Source organism: Scyliorhinus torazame, chromosome 7 (assembly GCF_047496885.1).
Source record: "Scyliorhinus torazame isolate Kashiwa2021f chromosome 7, sScyTor2.1, whole genome shotgun sequence".
Classification (NCBI taxonomy): Eukaryota; Metazoa; Chordata; class Chondrichthyes; order Carcharhiniformes; family Scyliorhinidae; genus Scyliorhinus; species Scyliorhinus torazame.
This window is the reverse complement of record NC_092713.1, coordinates 9,484,114-9,506,636: the sequence shown is the minus strand read 5'-3', so window position 1 is coordinate 9,506,636 and position 22,523 is coordinate 9,484,114. Positions and strand designations below refer to the sequence as shown.

Below are 22,523 nucleotides of genomic sequence, written 5' to 3'. Positions count from 1 at the left end.
GTAATCCATGTACCTATCCAATAGCCACTTGAAGGTCCCTAATGTTTCCGACTCAACTACTTCCACAGGCAGTGCATTCCATGCCCCCACTACTCTCTGGGTAAAGAACCTACCTCTGACATCCCCCCTATATCTTCCACCATTCACCTTAAATTTATGTCCCCTTGTAATGGTTTGTTCCACCCGGGGAAAAAGTCTCTGGCTGTCTACTCTATCTATTCCCCTGATCATCTTATAAACCTCTATCAAGTCGCCCCTCATTCTTCTCCATTCTAATGAGAAAAGGCCAAGCACCCTCAACCTTTCCTCGTAAGACCTACTCTCCATTCCAGGCAACATCCTGGTAAATCTCCTTTGCACCTTTTCCAAAGCTGCCACATCCTTCCTAAAATGAGGCGACCAGAACTGTACACAGTACTCCAAATGTGGCCTTACCAAGATTTTGTACAGTACATCATCACCTCACGGCTCTTAAATTCAATCCCTCTGTTAATGAACGCTAGCACACCATACGCCTTCTCCACAGCTCTATCCACTTGAGTGGCAACTTTCAAAGATCTATGAACATAGACCCCAAGATCTCTCTGCTCCTCTACATTTCCATTTCTTAAAGGTACTCTCACATGACACCTCCCCCCCAAGAAAAAAAATAAACCATCAACTTGAAGATGGTTTCATTTTTCACCTTTTCACTATCCTTTAACAAATGCACACAGTAAATATACTTTTTCATTTCAAAAAACAACACATGCAAACTGGTATAATAATATAGTCCATTTTTATTCTTCTTCCTCTAACTGGAATCCTTTTCGATTGATAGTCTCTTTGAACAAGAAGGTCTCTGCACGATCCATCCATTTCTCTATGCCTCGGCATTTCTCTTTAAAGTCGGATACTTTCGTTCAATCTGACCACAGAGTCCCTTGTAATTCTCCAACACAGGAGCATTGGTTATTACAGCTTTCAGGCAGTCAAATGCCTGTTAAAAGTCCGCTATCCACTGAAATTTTCGATGTTTCTTCAGCAAGTCCATCAGTGAAGCAACCACGCTACAAAAGTATTTCACCAATGTTCGATCAAATCCATTCATGCCAAGAAATCGCATTATTTCCCTTCGTCTCGAGGGTATCGGAAACTCCTCAAGGAAAGTGACTTGGGCTTTTCCAAATTCACTTTTGGCTAGGTTTAGGCTCCTTCACGTGCAAGTGTGTCCAGTTGGAGCTCCTGGTAGACCGCTGGACGGCTCTGGAGCTGCGGATGGACTCACATTGGAGTGTCCGCGATGCTGAGGACGTCGTGGATAGCACGTTTAACGAGTTGGTCACACTGCAGGTGAAAGGTACTGAGGGAGATAGAAAATGGGTGACCAAAAGTCAGAGCAAGAGTAGGAAGGCAGTGCAGGTGTCCCCTGCGGTCATCTCCCTGCAAAACAGATATACTGCTTTGGATACTGTGGAGGGAGATGGCTCACCAGGGGAAGGCAGCAGCAGCCAGGCTCATGGCACCGTGGCTGGCTCTGCTGCGCAGCTGGGCAGGAAGAATAGCAGGGCTATAGAGATAGGGGCCTCAATCGTAAGGGGAATAGACAGGTGGTTCTGCGGACGCAATCGAGACTCCAGGATAGTATGTTGCCTCCCTGGTGCAAGGGTCAAGGATGTCTCGGAGCGGCTGCAGGACATTCTGGGGGGTGGGGGGGGGGGGGGGGGGGGGGGGGGGGGGGGAGAGGGTGAACAGCCAGCTGTCGTGGTGCACATAGGCACCAACAATATAGGTTAAAAACAGGACGAGGTCCTACAAGCTGAATTCAGGGAGTTAGGAGTTAAACTAAAAAGTAGGACCTCAAAGGTAGTAATCTCAGGATTGCTACCAGTGCCACGAGCTAGTCAGAGTAGGAATGTCAGGACAGATAGGATGAATGTGTGGCTCGAGAGATGGTGCAAGAGGGACGGATTCAAATTCCTGGGGCATTGTAACCTGTTCTGCGGGAGGTGGGACCAGTACAAACCGGACGGTCTGCACCTGGGCAGGACTGGAACCGATGTCCTGGGGGGGGGGGGGGGGGGGTTGTTAGAGCTGTTGGGGAGAGTTTAAACTAATGTTGCAGGGGGGTGGAAACTGATGCAGGAAGTTGGAAGGTAGTAAAACAGTGACAGAAACAAAAGGCAGTAAGGGGGAAAGTGTAAGGCAGAGAAGCCAGAGTCAAAAATCAAAAAGGGCGACAGTACAAGGTACAGTGACTGAGGGGAGCTCAGTGAATAGGCCCAGGAATACTAAAAGGAATAAAACAGGAAGTAAAAACATTAATGGTAAGCGACGCGGCAGGTTATTACATGAAGATATAGGTTCAACGACAAGGAAAATTAGGAGAAAAGTTAAGAGGAAATATAAATTAGGAGGTTACTGATCGAGGTGTTAAGATTCAGAACAGAGGTAAAAAAGCCAACATAAGTGTACTTTACCTGAATGCTCGTAGTATTCGGAATAAGGTAAATAAGTTGATGGCGCAAATCATCGTGAATGACTATGATTTAGTGGCCATTACTGAAACATGGTTAAAGGATAGTCACGACTGGGAGTTAAATATCCGAGGATATCAAGCTATTCGGAAGGGCAGAGTGGATGGTAAGGGAGGTGGTGTAGCTCTGTTATTTAAGGATGACATCCGGGCAACAGTAAGGGATGACATCGGTGCTATGGAGGATAAGGTTGAATCCATTTGGGTGGAAATCAGGAATAGGAAGGCGGAAAGGTCACTGATAGGAGTAGTCTATAGGCCACCAAATAGTAACATTATGGTGGGGCAGGCAATGTCGATTGGTTTAACCAGGTCGGTCAAGGCAGCCTTGAGGAGGAGTTTATAGAATGTATATGCGATAGTTTCCTAGAACAGTATGTAATGGAACCTACGAGGTAACAAGCGGTCCTAGATCTGGTCCTGTGTAATGAGATAGGATTGATTCATGATCTCATAGTTAGGGACCCTCTCGGAAGGAGCAATCACAATATGGTGGAATTGAAAATACAGATGGAGGGTGAGAAGGTAAAATCAAGCACTAGTGTTTTGTGCTTAAACAAAGGAGATTACAATGGGATGAGAGAAGAACTAGCTAAGGTAGACTGGGAGCAAAGACTTTATCGTGAAACAGTTGAGGAACAGTGAAGAACCTTAAAAGTGATTTTCCACAGTGCTCAGCAAAGGTTTATACCAAAAAAAAGGAAGGACGGTAGAAAGAGGGAAAATCGACCGTGGATATCTAAGGAAATAAGGGAGAGTATCAAATTGAAGGAAAAAGCATACAAAGTAGCAAAGATTAGTGGGAGACTAGAGGACTGGGAAATCTTTAGGGGGCAACAGAAAGCTACTAAAAATGCTATAAAGAAGAGTAAGATAGATTATGAGAGTAAACTTGCTCAGAATATAAAAACAGATAGTAAACATTTCTACAAATATATAAAATGAAAGAGTGGCTAAGGTAAATATTGGTCCTTTAGAGGATGAGAAGGGAGATTTAATAATGGGAGATGAGGAAATGGCTGAGGAACTGAACAGGTTTTTTGGGTCGGTCTTCACAGTGGAAGACACAAATAACATGCCAGTGACTGATGGAAATGAGGTTATGACAGGTGAGGACCTTGAGACGATTGTTATCACTAAGGAGGTAGAGATGGGCAAGCAATGGGGCTAAAGGTAGACAAGTCTCCTGGCCCTGATGGAATGCATCCCAGAGTGCTAATAGAGATGGCTAGAGAAATTTCAAATGCACTAATGATAATTTACCGAAATTCACTCGACTCTGGGGTGGTCCGGGCGGATTGGAAATTAGCAAACGTGACACCACTGTTTAAAAAAGGAGGTAGGCAGAAAGCGGGTAATTATAGGCCAGTGAGCTTAACTTCGGTAGTAGGGAAGATACTGGAATCTATCATCAAGGAAGAAATAGCGAGGTATCTGGATGGAAATTGTCCCATTGGGCAGACGCAGCATGGGTTCATAAAGGGCAGGTCGTGCCCAACTAATTTAGTGGAATTTTTTGAGGACATTACCAGTGCGGTAGATAACGGGGAGCCAATGGATGTGGTATATCTGGATTTCCAGAAAGCCTTCGACAAGGTGCCACACAACAGGTTGCTGCATAAGATAAAGATGCATGGCATTAAGGGGAAAGTAGTAGCATGGATAGAGGATTGGTTAATTAATAGAAAGCAAAGAGTGGGGATTATTGGGTGCTCCTCTGGTTGGCAATCAGTAGCTAGTGGTGTCCCTCAGGGATCAATGTTGGGCCCACAATTGTTCACAATTTACATAGATGATTTGGAGTTGGGGACCAAGGACAATGTGTCCAGGTTTGCAGACGACACTAAGATGAGCGGTAAAGCAAAAAGTGCAGAGGATACTGGAAGTCTGCAGAGGGATTTGGATAGGCTAAGGGAATGGGCTAGGGTCTGGCAGATGAAATACAACGTTGACAAATGTGAGGTTATCCATTTTGGTAGGAATAACAGCAAAAGGATTATTTAAATGATAAAATATTAAAACATGCTGCTGTGCAGAGAGACCTGGGTGTGCTAGTGCATGAGTCGCAAAAAGTTGGTTTACAGGTGCAACAGGTGATTAAGGCAAATGGAATTTTGTCCTTCATTGCTAGAGGGATGGAGTTTAAGACTAGGGAGGTTATGCTGCAATTGTATAAGGTGTTAGTGAGGACACACCTGGAGTAGTATGTTCAGTTCTGGTCTCCTTACTTGAGAAAGGACGTACTGGCACTAGAGGATGTGCAGAGGAGATTCACTAGGTTAATCCCAGATCTGAAGGGGTTGGATTACGAGGAGAGGTTGAGTAGACTGGGACTGTACTCGTTGGAATTTAGAAAGATGAGGGGGGATCTTATAGAAACATATAAAATTATGAAAGGAATAGATAGGATAGATGCAGGCAGGTTGTTTCCACTGGTGGGTGAAAGCAGAACTAGGGGGCATAGCCTCAAAACAAGGGGAAGTAGATTTAGGACTGAGTTTAGGAGGAATTTCTTCACCTAAAGGGTTGTGAATCTATGGAATTCCTTGCCCAGTTAAGCAGTAGAGGCTCCTTCATTAAATGTTTTTAAGATAAAGATAGATAATTTTTTGAAGAAGAAAGGGATTAAGGGTTATGGTGTTTGGGCCGGAAAGTGGAGCTGAGTCCACAAAAGATCAGCCATGATCTCATTGAATGGCGGAGTAGGCTTGAGGGGCCAGGTGGCCTACTCCTGCTCCTAGTTCTTATGTTCTTACGTTTATCACCAAACCCGCCTCCTGAAGTCGATCAAATAACTCCATCAGATGGGGTTTTTAAAAAATATTTTTTATTCTCCTCCATTTTCACATTTTCTCCCAAATTTACACCCACCAACAATAAACAATAATCAGTAACAAATATGTCAATCCCCATATCAATAACAACGATCCCATCCTCCCACCAAACCCCAAACATTAGCCCGCATGTTCACACAAACAAATGACAAAAAGGAATCAAGAATCACCCATATCACCATCAACACACACCACCCTCCTCCCCCCAACCCTCCCACCCAACCCCCAATTAATGTTCGATGTTATCCAGTTCTTGAAAGTGCATAATGAATAATGCCCATGAATTGTATAACCCCTCCATCCTTCCTCTCAGTTCAAACTTAACCTTCGCATGAGTCAAGAATTCCAACAGGACCCCGCCACGCCAGGGACCAGGGTGGAGAGGTTGCTCTCCAACCCATCAGGATCCGCCTTCGGGTGATCAACATGGCGAAGGCTACATCTGCCTCTGCACCCGTTTCCAACCCTGGCTGGTCCGACACCCCGAATATGGCCTCCCGGGGGCCCGGGTCCAGTGTCACGTGCACCACTTTAGAAATTGCCCTAAAAACCTCCTTCCAGTAACCCTCTAGCTTTGGACAGGACCAAAACATGTGAACGTGATTAGCGGGGTCTCCCCCGCAACGTTCACACACATCTTCCACTCCCTCAAAGAATCGGCTCATCCTCGCTCCCGTGAGGTGTGCTCTGTATACCACCTTCAGCTGTATCAGCCCCAACCTCGCGCACGAGGTGGAGGCACTCACTCTCCGGAGCACCTCACACCAGAACCCCTCCATACCCTCTCCCAACTCTTCCTCCCACTTTGCTTTGATCCCTTCCAGTGATGCCTTCTCCTCTTCAAAAATAGCTCCGTAAACCACTGACACTACCCCATTCTCCAATCCCCCTGTCGTCAGCACCTCCTCCAGCAATGTGGAGGTCGGCTCCACCGGGAAGCTCTATCTCCTTTCTGGCAAAATCTCGAACTTGCATGTATCTAAACATTTCCCCCTGCTCCAGCCCATACTTCGCTTCCAGCTCCTTCAGTCCTGCAAATCGACCCCTAAGAAACACATTTTTAGTGTCTTAATCCTCCTCTCCTCCCATTTCCGAAAATGTCCATCCCACTTCCCTGGCTCAAATCTGTGGTTCCCCCGAATCGGCATTTCCCTTGACCCTGCCCCCAACCCGAAGTGTTGCCGAAACTGCCTCCAAATTCTCAATTAAACTATTATTCCTGGACTCCCTGAGTATTTCCCCGGGGCTATCGGGAGCGGCGCTGTTGCTAGAGCTTTCAATCCTGACCCCCTGCACAAACTCTCCTCCATTCTGACCCACTGGGAATCAACCCCTCTGACCCAGCTCCGCACCTTCTCCATATTCGCCGCCCAGTAGTAATACATCAGGTTCGGGAGACCCAAACCCCCTGCCTGCCTTCCCCTCTGTAGCAGCACCTTTCTAACTCTGGCCACCTTCCCTCCCCATATGAACGACGTAATCCTTCCCTCAATCTCTCTGAAAAAAGCCTTTGGCAGGAGAATCGGCAGGTGCTGAAACCCGACCCGCCAGTGACCGAGGGAGACCAGCCCACCTTGCCCGATCAGCTTTCACTCTCCCCACCAAACTAGAAATGTTGTACCTGCGGAGCCCCCCCAACCCCCGGGCAACCTGCACCCCCAGGTACCTAAAGTGAGTCCCTGCTCTACGGAATGGCAGCCCCCCACCCCTGCCCCCACCCCCGGCCGAGACACCACAAAATACTCACTCTTGTCTAGATTTAGTTTGTACCCCGAGAAAGACCCAAACACTCGAAGCAGCTCCAATATTCCCTCTATCGACACACTCGGTACCGACACATATAACAGCAAGTCATCGGCATATAAGGACACCCTATGCTCTATCCCCCCCCTCACTATTCCTTTCCATACCCCCGAACTTCTTAATGCGATGGCCAATGGCTCAATCGCGAGTGCAAACAGCAGGGGGGGGGGGGGGACATAGGACATCCCTGCCTAGTCCCACGGTGGAGAGAAAAGTATCTCGAGCTGATGTTGTTTGTGCGGACACTCGCCCTCAGCTCCTTATATAGTAGCTTTACCCAGTTCACAAATCTTGGTCCAATCCCAAACCGCTCCAGCACTGCCATCACGTACCCCCATTCTACCCGGTCAAACACCTTCTCAACGTCCAATGCCACAACCACCTCTGTTTCCTTCCCCTCCGCCGGTGCCATAACGTCGTTCAATACCCTCTAACGTTTGAAAAGAGCTGCCTCCCTCTCACGAACCCCGTCTGATCTTCACCTGTCACCTTCGGGAGGCACTCCTCCAACCTACCCGCCAGTACCTTCGCCAATACTTTTGCGTCCACATTCAGAAGCGATATGGGCCTATATGACCCACACTCCGTCGGATCCTTATCTTTTTTTAGCAACAGGGAAATCGATGCCCGCTCCAAGGATTGTGGCAACACCCCCTTCCCTATCGCCTCTTCAAACATCCCCACTATGGTAGTCACCACTAGCAGTATTATATGTATTACAGTAAGACACATATACTAGAGGTACATGGGTAAATCCCTGCCTGCTGGCTCCGCCCAGTAGGTGGCGTATAAATGTGTGTGCTCACCGGTGCTGCAGCCATTCTGGTAGCAGCTACAGGAGGCACAGCATCTTTGCTCAATAAAGCCATGATTATTCCACTACTCTCGTCTTTGTGGTAATTGATAGTGCATCACCCACCATCAGGGGTGCCAGCTTGTCCTTGAATTTTTTATAATATTCCACCGGAAACCCATCCGGCCCTGCCACCTTCCCCGACTGCATCCTCCCAATAGCATCCTTTATCTCCTGCTCCACTATCGCTCCTTCTAATGTAGCCCTGTCCCCCTCTCCTAACCTCGGGTACTCCAACCCATCTGGAAATTCCTGCATCTCATGGTCTCCCCCAGGTGGCTCTGACCTGTACAACTCTCATAAAATGCCTCAAAAACCTTGTTAATCAGATCCGGAGCGACCACCAACCTGCCCTATCCCTCACCTGAACAATTTCCCTTGCCACTGCTTCCCTCCGGTGCTGACCTGCTAACATATTGATCTCCATGTTCGTAAACTGCCCCCCTTGCTCGTCTCAATTGCCGCACCGCCTTCCTGGTAGATAGTCGGCCAAAGCTCGCCTGTAGTTCCTTCCTCTTTTCCAGCTTTGCTGGGTCTCCATCTTCTGCATAACTCCTGTCTACCTCCAACATCTCATCTATTACCCTCTGCCGCTCCAACCTCTCCTCTTTGACCACCCTGGCCTTAAACAAAATCACCTTCCCCTTCACCACCGCCTTTAGAGCCTCCCAGACAACTGCCGTCGACACCTCGCCCGTACACTTGAAACCTACATATTCCTTAATTACCTTTTCAATTTTGTCACAGAACACTTGGTCCCCCAAAAGTCCCCACATCTACTTTCCACCCCGGCCTCTGCGCTACCCCCTTCTCCAGTACCATATCCACCCAATGCGGAGCATGATCTGACACTGCAATTGCCGAGTATTCCGACCCTTTAACCCCAGCCAGCAAAGCGTTCCCCACCACGAAAAAGTCGATCCGCGAGTATTCCTTATGGACTGCTGAGAAAAACGAGTACTCCCATTCCCTCGGGTGCAGAAACCTCCAAGAGTCCACCCCTCCAATTTCCACCATTACCCCAGCCAACGCCTTCGCCCCCCTTGATGGGACCAGCGTGCGCGGCCGTGACCTGTCCCATCTTGGCTCCAGCACCAAGTTCCAGTCACCACCCCCACAATCAGTTTGTGTGTGTCCAAGTCGGGGATGGCGCCATCATCCCAATTGGGGCCATATACACTTAACAGCGCCACTAACCTCCCCTCCAGCTCCCCTGTCACAATCACATATCTACCCCCCTGATCTGCCACCACCTTCTCCATCTGGAAGCGTACTCTTTTGCTGACCTTTTGCTACCCCTCGAGCCCTTCCGTCAAATCCAGCGTGAAACACCTGACTAACCCAGCCCTTTTTAAGTCTCACCTGGTCCTTCACCCTCAAGTGAGTCTCCTGCAGCATTGCTACATCGGCTTTCAAACTTTTAAGATGCGCCAGCACCCTTGACCTCTTGAGCGGACCTCCTAACCCCCTCACGTTCCACGTGACTATCCTAACTGGAGTCTCTCACCCCCCCCCCACCCTTCTTATCCACCATCATCTTATCACCGGACCCTGCCCCACGAGCCTGACCAGCCCCTATCTATTATTAACATCGAAACCCATCCCCCCCTCCCAAAACCTCCCCCCTACATTTCTGCTCGAAAAAACATCTCCCAGCATCAATCCCTTCCCCCCCACCTCGCTCGCCTCCTAGACCCCTCAAAACCTGCTAACCAGGCTCCAATGTCCGCAGCCCTCCTCTCACCTCACCTCCGTTCACTAGCCGACTTTAGTTAGCTAGCACGGGTGGCTCCGCCAAGATGGATTTTTTCACCACCTCATACGTCCCAGATACCTCCTCCGGTAGTGATGCAAACACTTCACTAGCCCTACCGATCAGCTTTGTTTGAATCAGTATTACCCACATGTCCTGTGGCCATTTCATTTGTTTAGCTATCTTCTCAAATGAAATGAAAAAGGCTTCCACCTCATTCTCGCCAAACCTTGGCAATGCTTGGACATATTTAAATAGATTCCCACCAAGCCTTTGGCTTTGACGCTCTTTCTCACTATCCTCTTCACTATCATCCAACTGTACGTTTCCCTTTATGCCTGCCTATTTTAACTGACTGTCATGTTTCATGGCCACTTTCTGAAGTTCAAACTCTCTCTTTATCTTTTTCCCTGATCTGTATCTCCCTTCCTTTTTCTTTTTCCTCCCTATTTCTTTCGTATTCAAGCTGCTTTAATTCTTTCTCATGTTCCATTTGTTTAATTTGCCATTTCCAATGAGTCAAGCTGCATCTCAGGCAACTTTAAATGCTTAACCATCGCCATAATTACCTCATCTTTTTGCATTTTGTCAGGTAATGTTAACTACAATGTTTTTTGCCAAATCTAACAGTCTGCTTTTAGTCTCTGTCCGTAAGGTACTGCGTGTGACCGTCTCCACCCCCAAAAATGTCAGAGCCTCTGAAAGAGCCATTGTCCACAATACACTCCCTACTTAAACTAAAATACCACACCTGAAAAGCAACCACAATATGCTCACCCTTCACTGTCTTTAAGTTCACTAAGCCAATCCAATAGATAGACTTTTATCTCGGATGAGCCCCCAATTTGTTATGAGCCAGGGTTTAGAGAACCCCAAAGTGTATCATGGAGTTCACCTGACCCACAACTTTTAATAGATTGTGGTATGGGGAGCACACGGCCCACTCTACAGGTGTGGTATGCCAGAAATGGAAAAGTATTTTTTAAAGCAAAACAATGTTTATTCTATCAACTCAAGTTAACCTTTTTAAAACATAGTGAACATCTTAGCAACCATTAATTCAAATACAACCCCCAAAGACTACAACACTAAGTAATCCTTAATAACTTCCCAAACAACATCCAGAAGACAGAAGAAACACCTTTCAACAGAAGCACATTAGGTTTACATTCACTACTGAGAACGTTTATAATTCTGAATTCACCAAATGATCAAGAGATAGTATTTTGATGGCAGAGAGAACAGCAGTACACCTGCTTGGTCTGGCTTCAGCTCCAACACTAAAAACGAAACTAAAACAGTCTAAAATGAAAGTAAAAAGTTGACAGACAGCCCAGCCCCACCCACTCTGACATCACTGCAGTAGTAAACATCCATTTCTTAAAGGTGCTCTCACTACAGATATTTATATACACACCCATTTATAAACACCCATTTCTTAAATGTACTCTCACATGACAGTATGATGTACATAAATGATAAGGAAAACAAACCAGTTAAAAAAGAAAAAGGAAAGAAATGATGGCAAAGGAAATTCGGAAGTCATGGAGAGGGCACTTCTGGAGTATCCAAACAAAAATAGAAAATACAAATTAAAGAATAGGGCCCTCTCCACCCTTGACCTGTTCATTTTAATTTTCAGATGGAAAACATAATACAGACATACTTGTCCGGACGAAGAAAGAGGACTACACTCCAGAGAAAAATAAGGATCAAGTTAGAAGAAGGAAGGGAAAAAGCTAGGACTAGGTAGGAGTAGGTTAGATGGGTTAAAATGTGGGGAGCACTTACAAGCAGCCTGGGATACGTACTAAACTTATCAGATAAATTAAAGATTTTTAGACAGCATTCGGGGAAAACTATTGGTACTCAATGGGACCCCAAGAAAGGGCAAGTTAAGATGGGAAATGCGTTACAAAACAAAACCACAAGTAGGAGTAATAGTCACCGCATTGCTCTGGAAACTGGGAATTTTAAAATTAAGACAAAACTTATGTTGCAAATGTTGCAATAAAATTACTCAATGGAAAGAATGAAAAATTACACAATTGGCTACATATTTGAGAGAATTAAATGACAGAGCCCAGAGGAAAACTTTACGGGTTAGAAACAAATCAAAATATCAAATTACTGTCGACACCTCCCGCTGCCTGGGGAAAGCGGGCAGCATAATCCAAGACCCCTCCCACCCGGGTTATTCTCTCTTACCATAAGACAAAGGAGCAGAATTAGGCCACTCGGCCCATCGAGTCTGCTCCGCCATTCAATCATGGCTGATATTTTCTCATCCTCATTCTCCTGCCTTCTCCCCATAACCCCTGATCCCCTTATTAATCAAGAACCTATCTATCTCGGTCTTAAAGACATGCAGTGAATTGGCCTCCACAGCCTTCTGTGGCAAAGAGTTCCACAGTTTCACCACCCTCTGGCTGAAGAAATTCCTCCTCATCTCAGTTTTAATGGATCGCCCCTTTAGTCTGAGATGGTGTCCTCTGGTTCTAGTTTTTCCTACAAGTGGAAACATCCTCTCCACGTCCACTCTATCCAGGCCACGTAGTATCCTGTAAGTTTCAATAAGATCCACCCTCATCCTTCTAAACTCCAACGAGTACAGACCCAGAGTCCTCAAACATTCCTCATACGACAAGTTCTTCATTCCAGGGATCATCCTTGTGAACCTCCTCTGAACCCTTTCCAAGGCCAGCACACCCTTCGTGAAAAGTTGTGGACCCAGCACAGACCCCTGAGGCACACCTCTAGTCACCAGCTGCCATCCTGAAAAGACCCCTTTATCCCCACTCTCTGCCTTCTGCCAGTCAGCCAATCCATACCAGAATCTTACCCTTAACACCATGGGCTTTTAACTTATTTAACGGTCTCCTATGCGGCACCTTGTCAAAGGCTTTCTGGAAATCTAAATAAATCATGTCCACTGGTTCGCCTTTGTCTAACTTCCTTGTTACCTCCTCAAAGAACTCTAACAGATTTGTCAGACACTTCTCATGTTATGATGCGGCCAGTTTGGAATCTCAATTGCTGTTCCAAGTTAGATCACCTATTTCCATTCCAACTCGCGTCACTTGATACTTGAGTTTCTCATTTTAAATTCAACACCCAAAACAAAACAACATGAAATGCAGGTCAATTCCTGTGCTGCAGTCAAAACTGCCACAATTTATCTTAATTGTGATGAGAGGACAAATGAGCTTTTGTATACATCAGCACCGGACAAAGTTAGTCCAGGGGTAGGATCAATACCTGTCAAGTATGTGCATGTTTAAATCAAAAAAATTATTTTCATCAACGTTAAGAGTAAAGTTTAGTTTTGAAGAACCTAACAAACACTTGAGGGCATACATGGATATGAAGTAAATAGGGCTGAGGTCCCAATCAGCCACAAGTGAATGATAGAGCAGGTTCCGGGAGCTCAATGGCCTCCTCCTGTTCCAACGTTCTCATGTTCTGCAGTGCACCTTACCATAGTTTTTCTCCTCGGTGTATCCTTTGGAGAGAATGTACGTGTAGATAATCTTATGGTAGTTTCCGGTGTTGCTTTGATTATGTTGAACTTCAAAGTGGTTGTTTTCCACGTTGGGATACAGAGCATCCAGCTGGCAGACTTCCAAGTAGTGAGTAGCAAATAGTGTGAATGCCTGAATAGAAAGAAAACAGTCTGTTCCAAGTGACAAATATCTCACGAAACCATTTCAACAAAGGTGACTGTAAGGGCATTTAAATTTACACGTAGTATCGTGGGCGCGATCCAACAACCATGTGCCGGAAAAGCAGCTCGCCACGGCGCAGCGTGGCAGTTGAAAGCCGGGAAGCCCCGCTCCCAGGATCTACCCGCTCACAATGCCTCGCGAGATTCCACGCAGTTTCGTGAGAGGTTACGATGTGAATCCCGCCCACAATGATCCAGAAAGTGGGCCCATGGTGGTGGGCCCCGCTCCTTTCCTGCCCAAGTCCCGAGCAGGGTGGTCTTCCACGCCTCTGCCAGGATATCTCTTGCAGACATTGTTTGCCTGCCAAAAGCTTGTGGCAAATATTGGCCACTTAAGAGCCGCAACTGGGTCGAGGGCAGACAGTGTACCCTCGGCCTTACCTACCCGCTGTAAAATTGTGGATAGGTTGAGGTGGGCAGGCAATTTTACAGACCCTCTGTCATGTGAGAGTACCTTTAAGAAATGGGTGTTTAAGAAATGTACCTTTAAGAAATGGGTGTTTATCAGTGATGTCAGAGTGTGGGTGGAGCTGGGCTGTCTGCCTGCTTTTTACTTTCATTTTAGGCTGTTTGCTGCAGGGTGTGTTTTAGTTTTGTTTTCAGAGCTGGACAGCTGCAGTCACAGTCAGAAGGTGTATGAATCCCTCTCTGTAATCTAAAGACTGTATATCGATCATTTGGTGATTTAAAACTAATAACTGCTCTCAGTGGTGACTTTAACCTGATGTGCTTCTGTTAAAGGTTATGTTTTTAAAAGTCTTATGGCTGTTAAAAGGAAAGCTTAAAGATTACTTAAGTGTTGTAGTGTTTGGGGGTTGTATTTGAATTAATGGTTGCTAAGATGTTATGTTTTAAAAAGGTTAACTTGAGTTCATAGAATAAACATTGTTTTGTATTAAAAAATACTTTTCCATTTCTGTTGTACCACCCTGTAGAGTGGGCCGTGTGCTCCCCATACCACAATCTATTAAAAGTTGTGGGTCAGGTAAACTCCATGATACACTTTGGGGTTTACTAAACCCTGGCCCATAACACCTCCCACCTGCAAACCTACCAATAGGGACTGCAAAACTCTGCCCTATGAAACACCTTCATAATTTTAAGTGCCTCCATCAAGTTATCCCTCAGTTTTCTCTTTTATAGAGAAAAGAACTGCAGCCTGCGCAATCTTTCCTGATATGTATAATCTCTTAATTTCTGGTATCATCCTTGTAAATTTCAAAGATCATTGACACAAAGACTTAAATGACCAAATCCTTTACCTTGAAACTGAGCAGAAATTCACAGACTGCATGACAGATCCCAATGCCTTCCTCTGTACTGGTTCCTCTACCCAATTCATCAATGATAATGAGAGATTTATCAGTGACATTATGCATGATGTATGTTATCTGTAAAAAAATACAGAATTTTTTTTGAAATAAATCATCAAATGCAAAAATATACAATGCTCACCTATTATATAACATAATCTTTAAACATATTATACACATTCTGACAGACAGGTACTTACAGGGAGATGGCCTGTCTGATTTCAGGACTAAGAGATGCAGCGATTCTGTCACTTTGCTGCAAAGTAAGTTATAATGTACGGCCAAACGGGTCACGTGCTGATGTTTATGCTCCGAAAGAGCCTCCTCCCACTCAAACGTAACTCACATTATCAGCATAACCTTTTATTCCTTTCCCTTGACTAGCTTCCCCTTAGTCGGGTAAGAGAACTGCTCCAAATAAATTAAACAAATTGGGTAGCGTCCATGGTGGTAGAAATGATGAGATTATAGAAACATAGAAGATAGGAGCAGGAGGAGGCCTTTTGGCCCTTCGAGCCTGTTCTGCCATTCGTCACGATCATGGCTGATCATCCAACTCAATAGCCTAATCCTGCTTTCTCCCCAAAACCCTGGATCCCAGGTGCTATATCCAGCCGCTTCTTGAATATATTCAATGTCTTAGCATCAACTACTTCCTGTGGTAATGAATCCCACAGGCTCACCACTCTTTGGGTGAAGAAATGTCTCTTCATCTCTGTCCGAAATGGTCTACCCCGTACCCTCAGACTGTGACCCCTGGGGCGAAATTCACCGTTATCGGCGGAAAGTCCGCCGATCGGCGCAAAAAACGGCGCAAATCCGACTTGCGTCACGTCGGAAAAATGGGTCGATAGTCTCCGGCCTGAAATGGGCTAGCAGCGACGTAACGGGATCCGCGCTTGCGCAGTGGTTCACGCTGTGCAGCGTCATACGCGCCGCACGGCGTGACGGCTCATAAGGCCGCGCTGCTCACCCCCACCCGACCGCAACACCCGACCGCAACACCCGACTGGATGGCTGGCCGCCGCTCAGCCCCGAGGTTCGAGTCACGCGATGTGGAGGCGCTCCTGGACGCGGTGGAGCAGAGGAGGGACGCCCTGTATCCCGGGCACGGCCGCAGAGTTGCCCCACGCCACAGCCGGCGTCTGTGGAGAGAAGTGGCAGAGGCTGTCACTGCTGTGGCCCTGACACCACGGACAGGCACCCAGTGCCACAAGAAGGTGAACGACCTCGTCAGAGCAGGCAGGGTGAGCCTCCCCCATATCCCCCCCTCCCCCATATCCCCCCTCCCCCATATCCCCCTTCCCCCATATCCCCCCTCCCCCATATCCCCCCTCCCCCATATCCCCCCTCCCCCATATAACCCCCTCCCCCATATCCCCCCTCCCCCACATCCCCCCCTCCCCCATATCCCCAAGTGAATCCAGCCCTAACCTTAACCTCTGCAATGCACGCGCAACCGATGGCGTGCATTCATATACCTGCCTAACAGTGTTGCCTTTTACCCCTGCCACCCCCCCCCCCAACAGGAGAAGCGCGCACACAACAATAGGGAGCATGTGAGGACTGGAGGAGGCCCCGCTGATGAGAGGCCACTGACCGAACACCAGGAAAGGGCCCTGGAACTGGCTGGTGGACCTGAGGACCAGGAGGTTGCTGATGCAGAGGTCGGGGGCGTAGTAGCAAGTGAGCCACCGACAGCCCGTCCCCATATCCCCCCTCCCCTATATCCCCCTCCCCCGTATCACCTGATCACTGCCTGATGTCTAACCATGCATGCTTCATTGTGTATCGCAGGACCAAACGTCCAGGCACCCATCCCCGCAGATGCAGACCGCCCGCAGGATGCCCCTCGGAGGCCACGGGAGACGGAGAGACCCGGACCCTCCGGCATGCGATGCCCGCAGGATGCCCCTCGGCGACCACGGGAGATGGAGAGACCCGCACCCTCCAGCATGCGACGCCCGCAGGATGTCCCTCGCACACCACGGGAGACGGAGAGACCTGGAACAACAGGGAGACGACACCCCCGTCACGTGCGGGAGCGACCACCCAGCGATGAGGGGGGCAGCCACAGGCCCCCGTCACATCCGAGCCAGGACACCACTACCCAGGACACCACTACCCGGGACACCACTACCCGGGACACCACTACCCGGGACACCACTACCCGGGACACCACTACCCGGGACACCACTACCCGGGACAGCAGTACCCGGGACAGCACTACCCAGGAAGACGAAATACCGGACAGTGACTCAGAATGGATGGGTGGAGACGAACCCCCACCCCAAAGTGCCATGGACTCAGAGTGGGACGAAGAGCACGACACAACGCCACTGCTGTCACCAACACCCTCCACCATCGCAGAAACACTCACCTCGGTTGAGCACTTTAGTGATGAGGCGTCTGGTACACTCACTGGTGCGCACAACACAGCCGTCCCGGTACAGCAGGTGGAGGTAGGAGCAGCAGAGGGGCCGGGCGGTCGGAGGGCAGCCCAGCCCAAGCGAACATCTGCCGCCCAGATGGATCCCGGGTTCCTGGAGTTACCACACCCACACATAGATCCGATGCAACCACCGACCCGGAGACAAGCGAAGAGGGTGACGGGCGGCTTGCGGCGGCTGCGGTCGCAGGTGGAGGAGTCCACCCGCGTCCCGGAGCTGGGAGTGGTGCCGGTCATGCGTGCCACCCAGGCCAACACCGCACGGGTGGCGTCCGCGGTGGAGGCAATGGGTGCGACGGTGTCAGACATGGGGAACGGTTTGCGAGGCCTGGGGCTTTCCGTGCAGGCGGCGCCTGTGGCCCATGAAATGGCTGCCCTCTCACAGGAGGCCATGAGCCAGTGCCAGCGCCAGATGGCAGAGGCGGTCAACGCCATAGCCCAGTCTCAGCAGGCCATGGCCCAGTCTCTGCAGGACATGGCCCAGTCTCAGCAGGCCATGGCCCAGTCTCAGCAGGCCATCGCTGAGGGCATCGGCGCCAGTGGCCATGTGCGAGCCGGCGTCGCACTGTTACAGACAGGGTTTGCCAACCCCCTGGGCTCCATGGCTGCAAACCTGCAGACCCCTGTCGATACCAGCACGGGCCTCCAGGACTGGCAGCGCCAGATGTCAGGGGGGCGTCGGATGGCCAGTCTGTTCGCATCCCCCACCCATGTAGAGGCCTGGGGGCCATCGGGCACCCAGCTCGCAGCTCGCCATCCCAGTCGCCCGGGCCGCAGCCTGGCCCATCTAGGCCAGGACGCCCCAGGAAACGGCCGCCAAAGGGATCCAGTGTCAGAGGGCAGGAATCACAGGAGTCCACCTCCAGTTCTGCTGTACCGTCTGGGGAACCACGTAGACGTAGTCAAAGGGCCCGTAAGGCCAAACAATTAGTCACTGAGTAAGTTGGCACGGTTGCAGGGCACAGATGAGTTTTAGGGGCTAGGGCACGTGCATGAACTCCTTTGGTTATTAAAGTCAATGTTACACCGACAGAAGCTGCCTTTGTGCTCTGTCCAAAGTGTGCGGGGGTGTCATGTACGTTGAGCGCAAGTGTGTGTGTGAGGGGTGGTCTTACTTCAGCCCCAGGTGAGTCTGCCCCCTTCCCCCTGGGCCGCCATCAACATCCCCCGGGCAGAGGACGGGACCGTGCGCTGCAGTGTCACAGCCGCATGCAGGGATGGTCCGGGTGGATGGTGGTACTGTGGCCATGGGTCAGACATAGTCCAACGATGTAGAGCCAGGAGCTCACCGCAGGGCGGGTTGTCATCATCCGCCATGGCCTGCGATAGACACGCGTCCACCCGCAACTGTGTGAGCCCGGCCCGTTGTGCCGCCGGTGGATCGGCAATGGGGGGGGGTGGTGTGCATGTGGGTGGGGTGGGTGGGGTTGGGAGGGGGATGAGGGTGCTGGGTGGGTGGATGGGTGGGGGGTGTGGGTGGTCGGCTGTTGCCATGGTGTGCGGTCTGTGGCCATACTACCCGATTCCCACGCCCATCTAGTCAGTGAAGCTGTCAGTCTGTCCCGTGCCCGCTGGGCCAGCCGGTAACGGTGGACAGCCACCCGCCTGTGTCTACCCCGTCTGCCCTGACCATTACCCCCATCCCCCTCATCTGGGGAGGACTGCGCCTCTTCCTGCTGCTCCTCCACTCCGCCCTCCTCTGCCTGCGGCACATCGCCCCTCTGTTGGGCTATGTTGTGCAGGACGCAGCACACCACAATGATGCGGCCGACCCTATCTGACCAATACTGAATGGCGCCCCCAGAGAGGTCCAGGCACCTGAAACGCATCTTCAGCACGCCAAAGCACCTCTCTATCACTCCCCTTGTCGCTACATGGGCATCATTGTAGCGGTTCTCCGCCTCATTGCGTGGCCTCCGTATAGGCGTCATCAGCCACGATCGCAATGGGTAGCCCCTGTCGCCCAGCAACCAGCCCCTCAGCCGGGGATGGCGTCCCTCATACATGCCGGGGATGGATGACCGCGACAACACGAATGAGTCGTGTACACTGCCTGGGTGACGGGCGCAGACGTGCAGGATCATCATGCGGTGGTCGCAGACCACCTGTACGTTCATCGAATAGGTCCCCTTCCTATTAGTGAACACGGCCCTGTTATCTGCAGGTGGCCGCACGGCGACGTGCATCCCATCGATCGCGCCCTGGACCATGGGGAACCCGGCCACGGCAGAGAAGCCCACAGCCCGGGCATCTTGGCTGGCCCGGTCCACGGGGAAGCGGATGTAGCGGTGCGCCATGGCATATAGGGCATCTGTCACTGCCCAGATGCCCAGATGTCTGCGATATGCCGGACAGCTCCCCACTCGGTGCCTGGAATGACCCCGTTGCATAAAAGTTCAGGGCCACCGTAACCTTGACGGACACGGGGAGAGGGTGTCCCACGCCAGTGCCACGCGGTGACAGGTGTGCCAGCAGGTGGCAGATGTGTGCCACGGTTTCCCGGCTCATCCGGAGTCTCCTCCTGCATTCCCGGTCTGTGAGGTCCTGGTATGACTGCCGGGGCCGGTACACACGGGGCGCCCTCGTGTGCCTCCATTGCTGTGGGGCAGCGACGTCCTCCTCCCCCTCCTCGTCCTGTCGGTCGGGTGTCCCTCCAGCCTGGGCGGCTGCCGCCTGCCCCTCTGCAGCAGCCTGCGCCGCCTCTCTGGCACGCTCCTCCTCCTCCTCATCCAGGGCAACATTGACATGAGCGGCTGCCGCCACGGCGGCCAACATCGCTGGATGATCTGAAAACATGACGGCCTGGTGGGGGGAGGGGAACGACGACATGTCATCATTGCCCATATCCCCTCCTCCCCCCAGCCAGGTGGCATGGACCGCATGGGTCCAACTGTTGGAAGCTGGCACCTGGCCAGGTGGACCAACTCACTTGCCCTCCCATCCCCCTCTCCAGCAGGGACCCCCACCCCCACCCCGGCACGGACACCCCCCCCAACCTCCACCCCGGCACGGACCCCCCCCCCCCCAATCCCCCTCCCCGGCACGGACCCCCCCATCCCCCTCCCCGGCACGGACCCCATCCCCCTCCCCGGCACGGACCCCCCCATCCCCCTCCCCGGCACGGACCCCCCCCCCCATCCCCCTCCCCGGCACGGACCCCCCCCCATCCCCCTCCCCGGCACGGACACCCCCCCAACCTCCACCCCGGCACGGACCCCCCCCATCCCCCTCCCCGGCACGGACCCCCCCCCCCCAGCACGGACCCCCCATCCCTAACCTCCACCTCGGCACGGACCCCCCCATCCCCCTCCCCGGCACGGACCCTACCCCCCATCCCCCTCCCCGGCACGGACCCCCCCATCCCCCTCCCCGGCACGGACCCCCCCCACATCCCCCTCCCCGGCACGGACCCCCCCCTCAACCTCCACCCCGGCACGGACCCCCCCATCCCCCTCCCCGGCACGGACCCCCCCCCATCCCCCTCCCCGGCATGGACCCCCCCCCCCACAACCTCCACCCCGGCACGGACACCCCCATCCCCCTCCCCGGCATGGACCCCCCCATCCCCCTCCCCGGCACGGACCCCATCCCCCTCCCCGGCACGGACCCCCCCATCCCCCTCCCCGGCACGGACCCCCCCCATCCCCCTCCCCGGCACGGACCCCCCCATCCCCCTCCCCGGCACGGACCCCCCCCCAACCTCCACCCCGGCACGGACACCCCCATCCCCCTCCCCGGCACGGACCCCCCCCCCAGCACGGACCCCCACCCCTAACCTCCACCCCGGGAAGGACCCCCCCATCCCCCTCCCCGGCACGGACCCCCCCCAGCACGGACCCCCCATCCCTAACCTCCACCTCGGCACGGACCCCCCCATCCCCCTCCCTGGCACGGACCCTACCCCCCATCCCCCTCCCCGGCACGGACCCCCCCATCCCCCTCCCCGGCACGGACCCCCCCCTCAACCTCCACCCCGGCACGGACCCCCCATCCCCCTCCCCGGCACGGACACCCCCCCATCCCCCTCCCCGGCATGGACCCCCCCCCACAACCTCCACCCCGGCACGGACACCCCCATCCCCCTCCCCGGCATGGACCCCCCCCATCCCCCTCCCCGGCACGGACCCCATCCCCCTCCCCGGCACGGACCCCCCCATCCCCCTCCCCGGCACGGACCCCCCCCCCATCCCCCTCCCCGGCACGGACCCCCCCCATCCCCCTCCCCGGCACGGACCCCCCCCCAACCTCCACCCCGGCACGGACCCCCCCATCCCCCTCCCCGGCACGGACCCCCCCCCCAACCTCCACCCCGGCACGGACCCCCCCATCCCCCTCCCCGGCACGGACCCTACCCCCCATCCCCCTCCCCGGCACGGAACCCCCCATCCCCCTCCCCGGCACGGACCCCCCCGCCATCCCCCTCCCTGTCACGGACCCCCCCATCCCCCTCCCCGGCACGGACCCCCCCCTCAACCTCCACCCCGGCACGGACCCCCCCCCCATCATGGACCCCCCCCCCCCAACCTCCACCCCGGCACGGACACCCCCATCCCCCTCCCCGGCACAGACCCCCACCCCCAACCTCCACCCCGGCACGGACCCCCCCATCCCCCTCCCCGGCACGGACCCCCCCATCCCCCTCCCCGGCACGGACACCCCCCCAACCTCCACCCCGGCACGGACCCCCCCATCCCCCTCCCCGGCACGGACCCCCCCCATCCCCCTCCCCGGCACGGTCCCGTCCCCCCCAACCTCCACCCCGGCACGGACACCCCCATCCCCCTCCCCGGCACAGACCCCCCCCCCCCAACCTCCACCCCGGCACGGACCCCCCCATCCCCCTCCCCGGCACGGACCCCCCCATCCCCCTCCCCGGCACGGACACCCCCCCAACCTCCACCCCGGCACGGACCCCCCCATCCCCCTCCCCGGCACGGACCCCCCCCCCATCCCCCTCCCCGGCACGGTCCCCCCCCCCCCCAACCTCCACCCCGGCACGGACACCCCCATCCCCCTCCCCGGCACGGACCCCCCCCCAACCTCCACCCCGGCACGGACCCCCCCATCCCCCTGCCCGGCACGGACCCCCCCCATCCCCCTCCCCGGCACGGACCCCCCCATCCCCCTCCCCGGCACGGACACCCCCCCCAACCTCCACCCCGGCACGGACCCCCCCCCCCATCCCCCTCCCCGGCACGGACCCCCCCATCCCCCTCCCCGGCACGGACACCCCCCCCCAACCTCCACCCCGGCACGGACACCCCCATCCCCCTCCCCAG

The 22,523-nt window shown here is 53.1% G+C and overlaps 1 protein-coding gene across 1 annotated transcript in view; it reads right to left on the bottom strand.

Annotated features, from left to right (window-relative positions):
• Positions 1 to 22,523, bottom strand: part of msh4 (mutS homolog 4) — a 145,163-nt gene that overhangs the window by 14,254 nt on the left and 108,386 nt on the right. Inside the window, exons 17-18 of the mRNA XM_072512839.1 lie at positions 14,745 to 14,873; positions 13,237 to 13,411 (exon numbers count right to left, since the gene is read on the bottom strand). Of these exons, the coding sequence (XP_072368940.1) occupies positions 13,237 to 13,411; positions 14,745 to 14,873 (304 nt within the window). The remainder of the gene's footprint in view (positions 1 to 13,236; positions 13,412 to 14,744; positions 14,874 to 22,523) is intronic.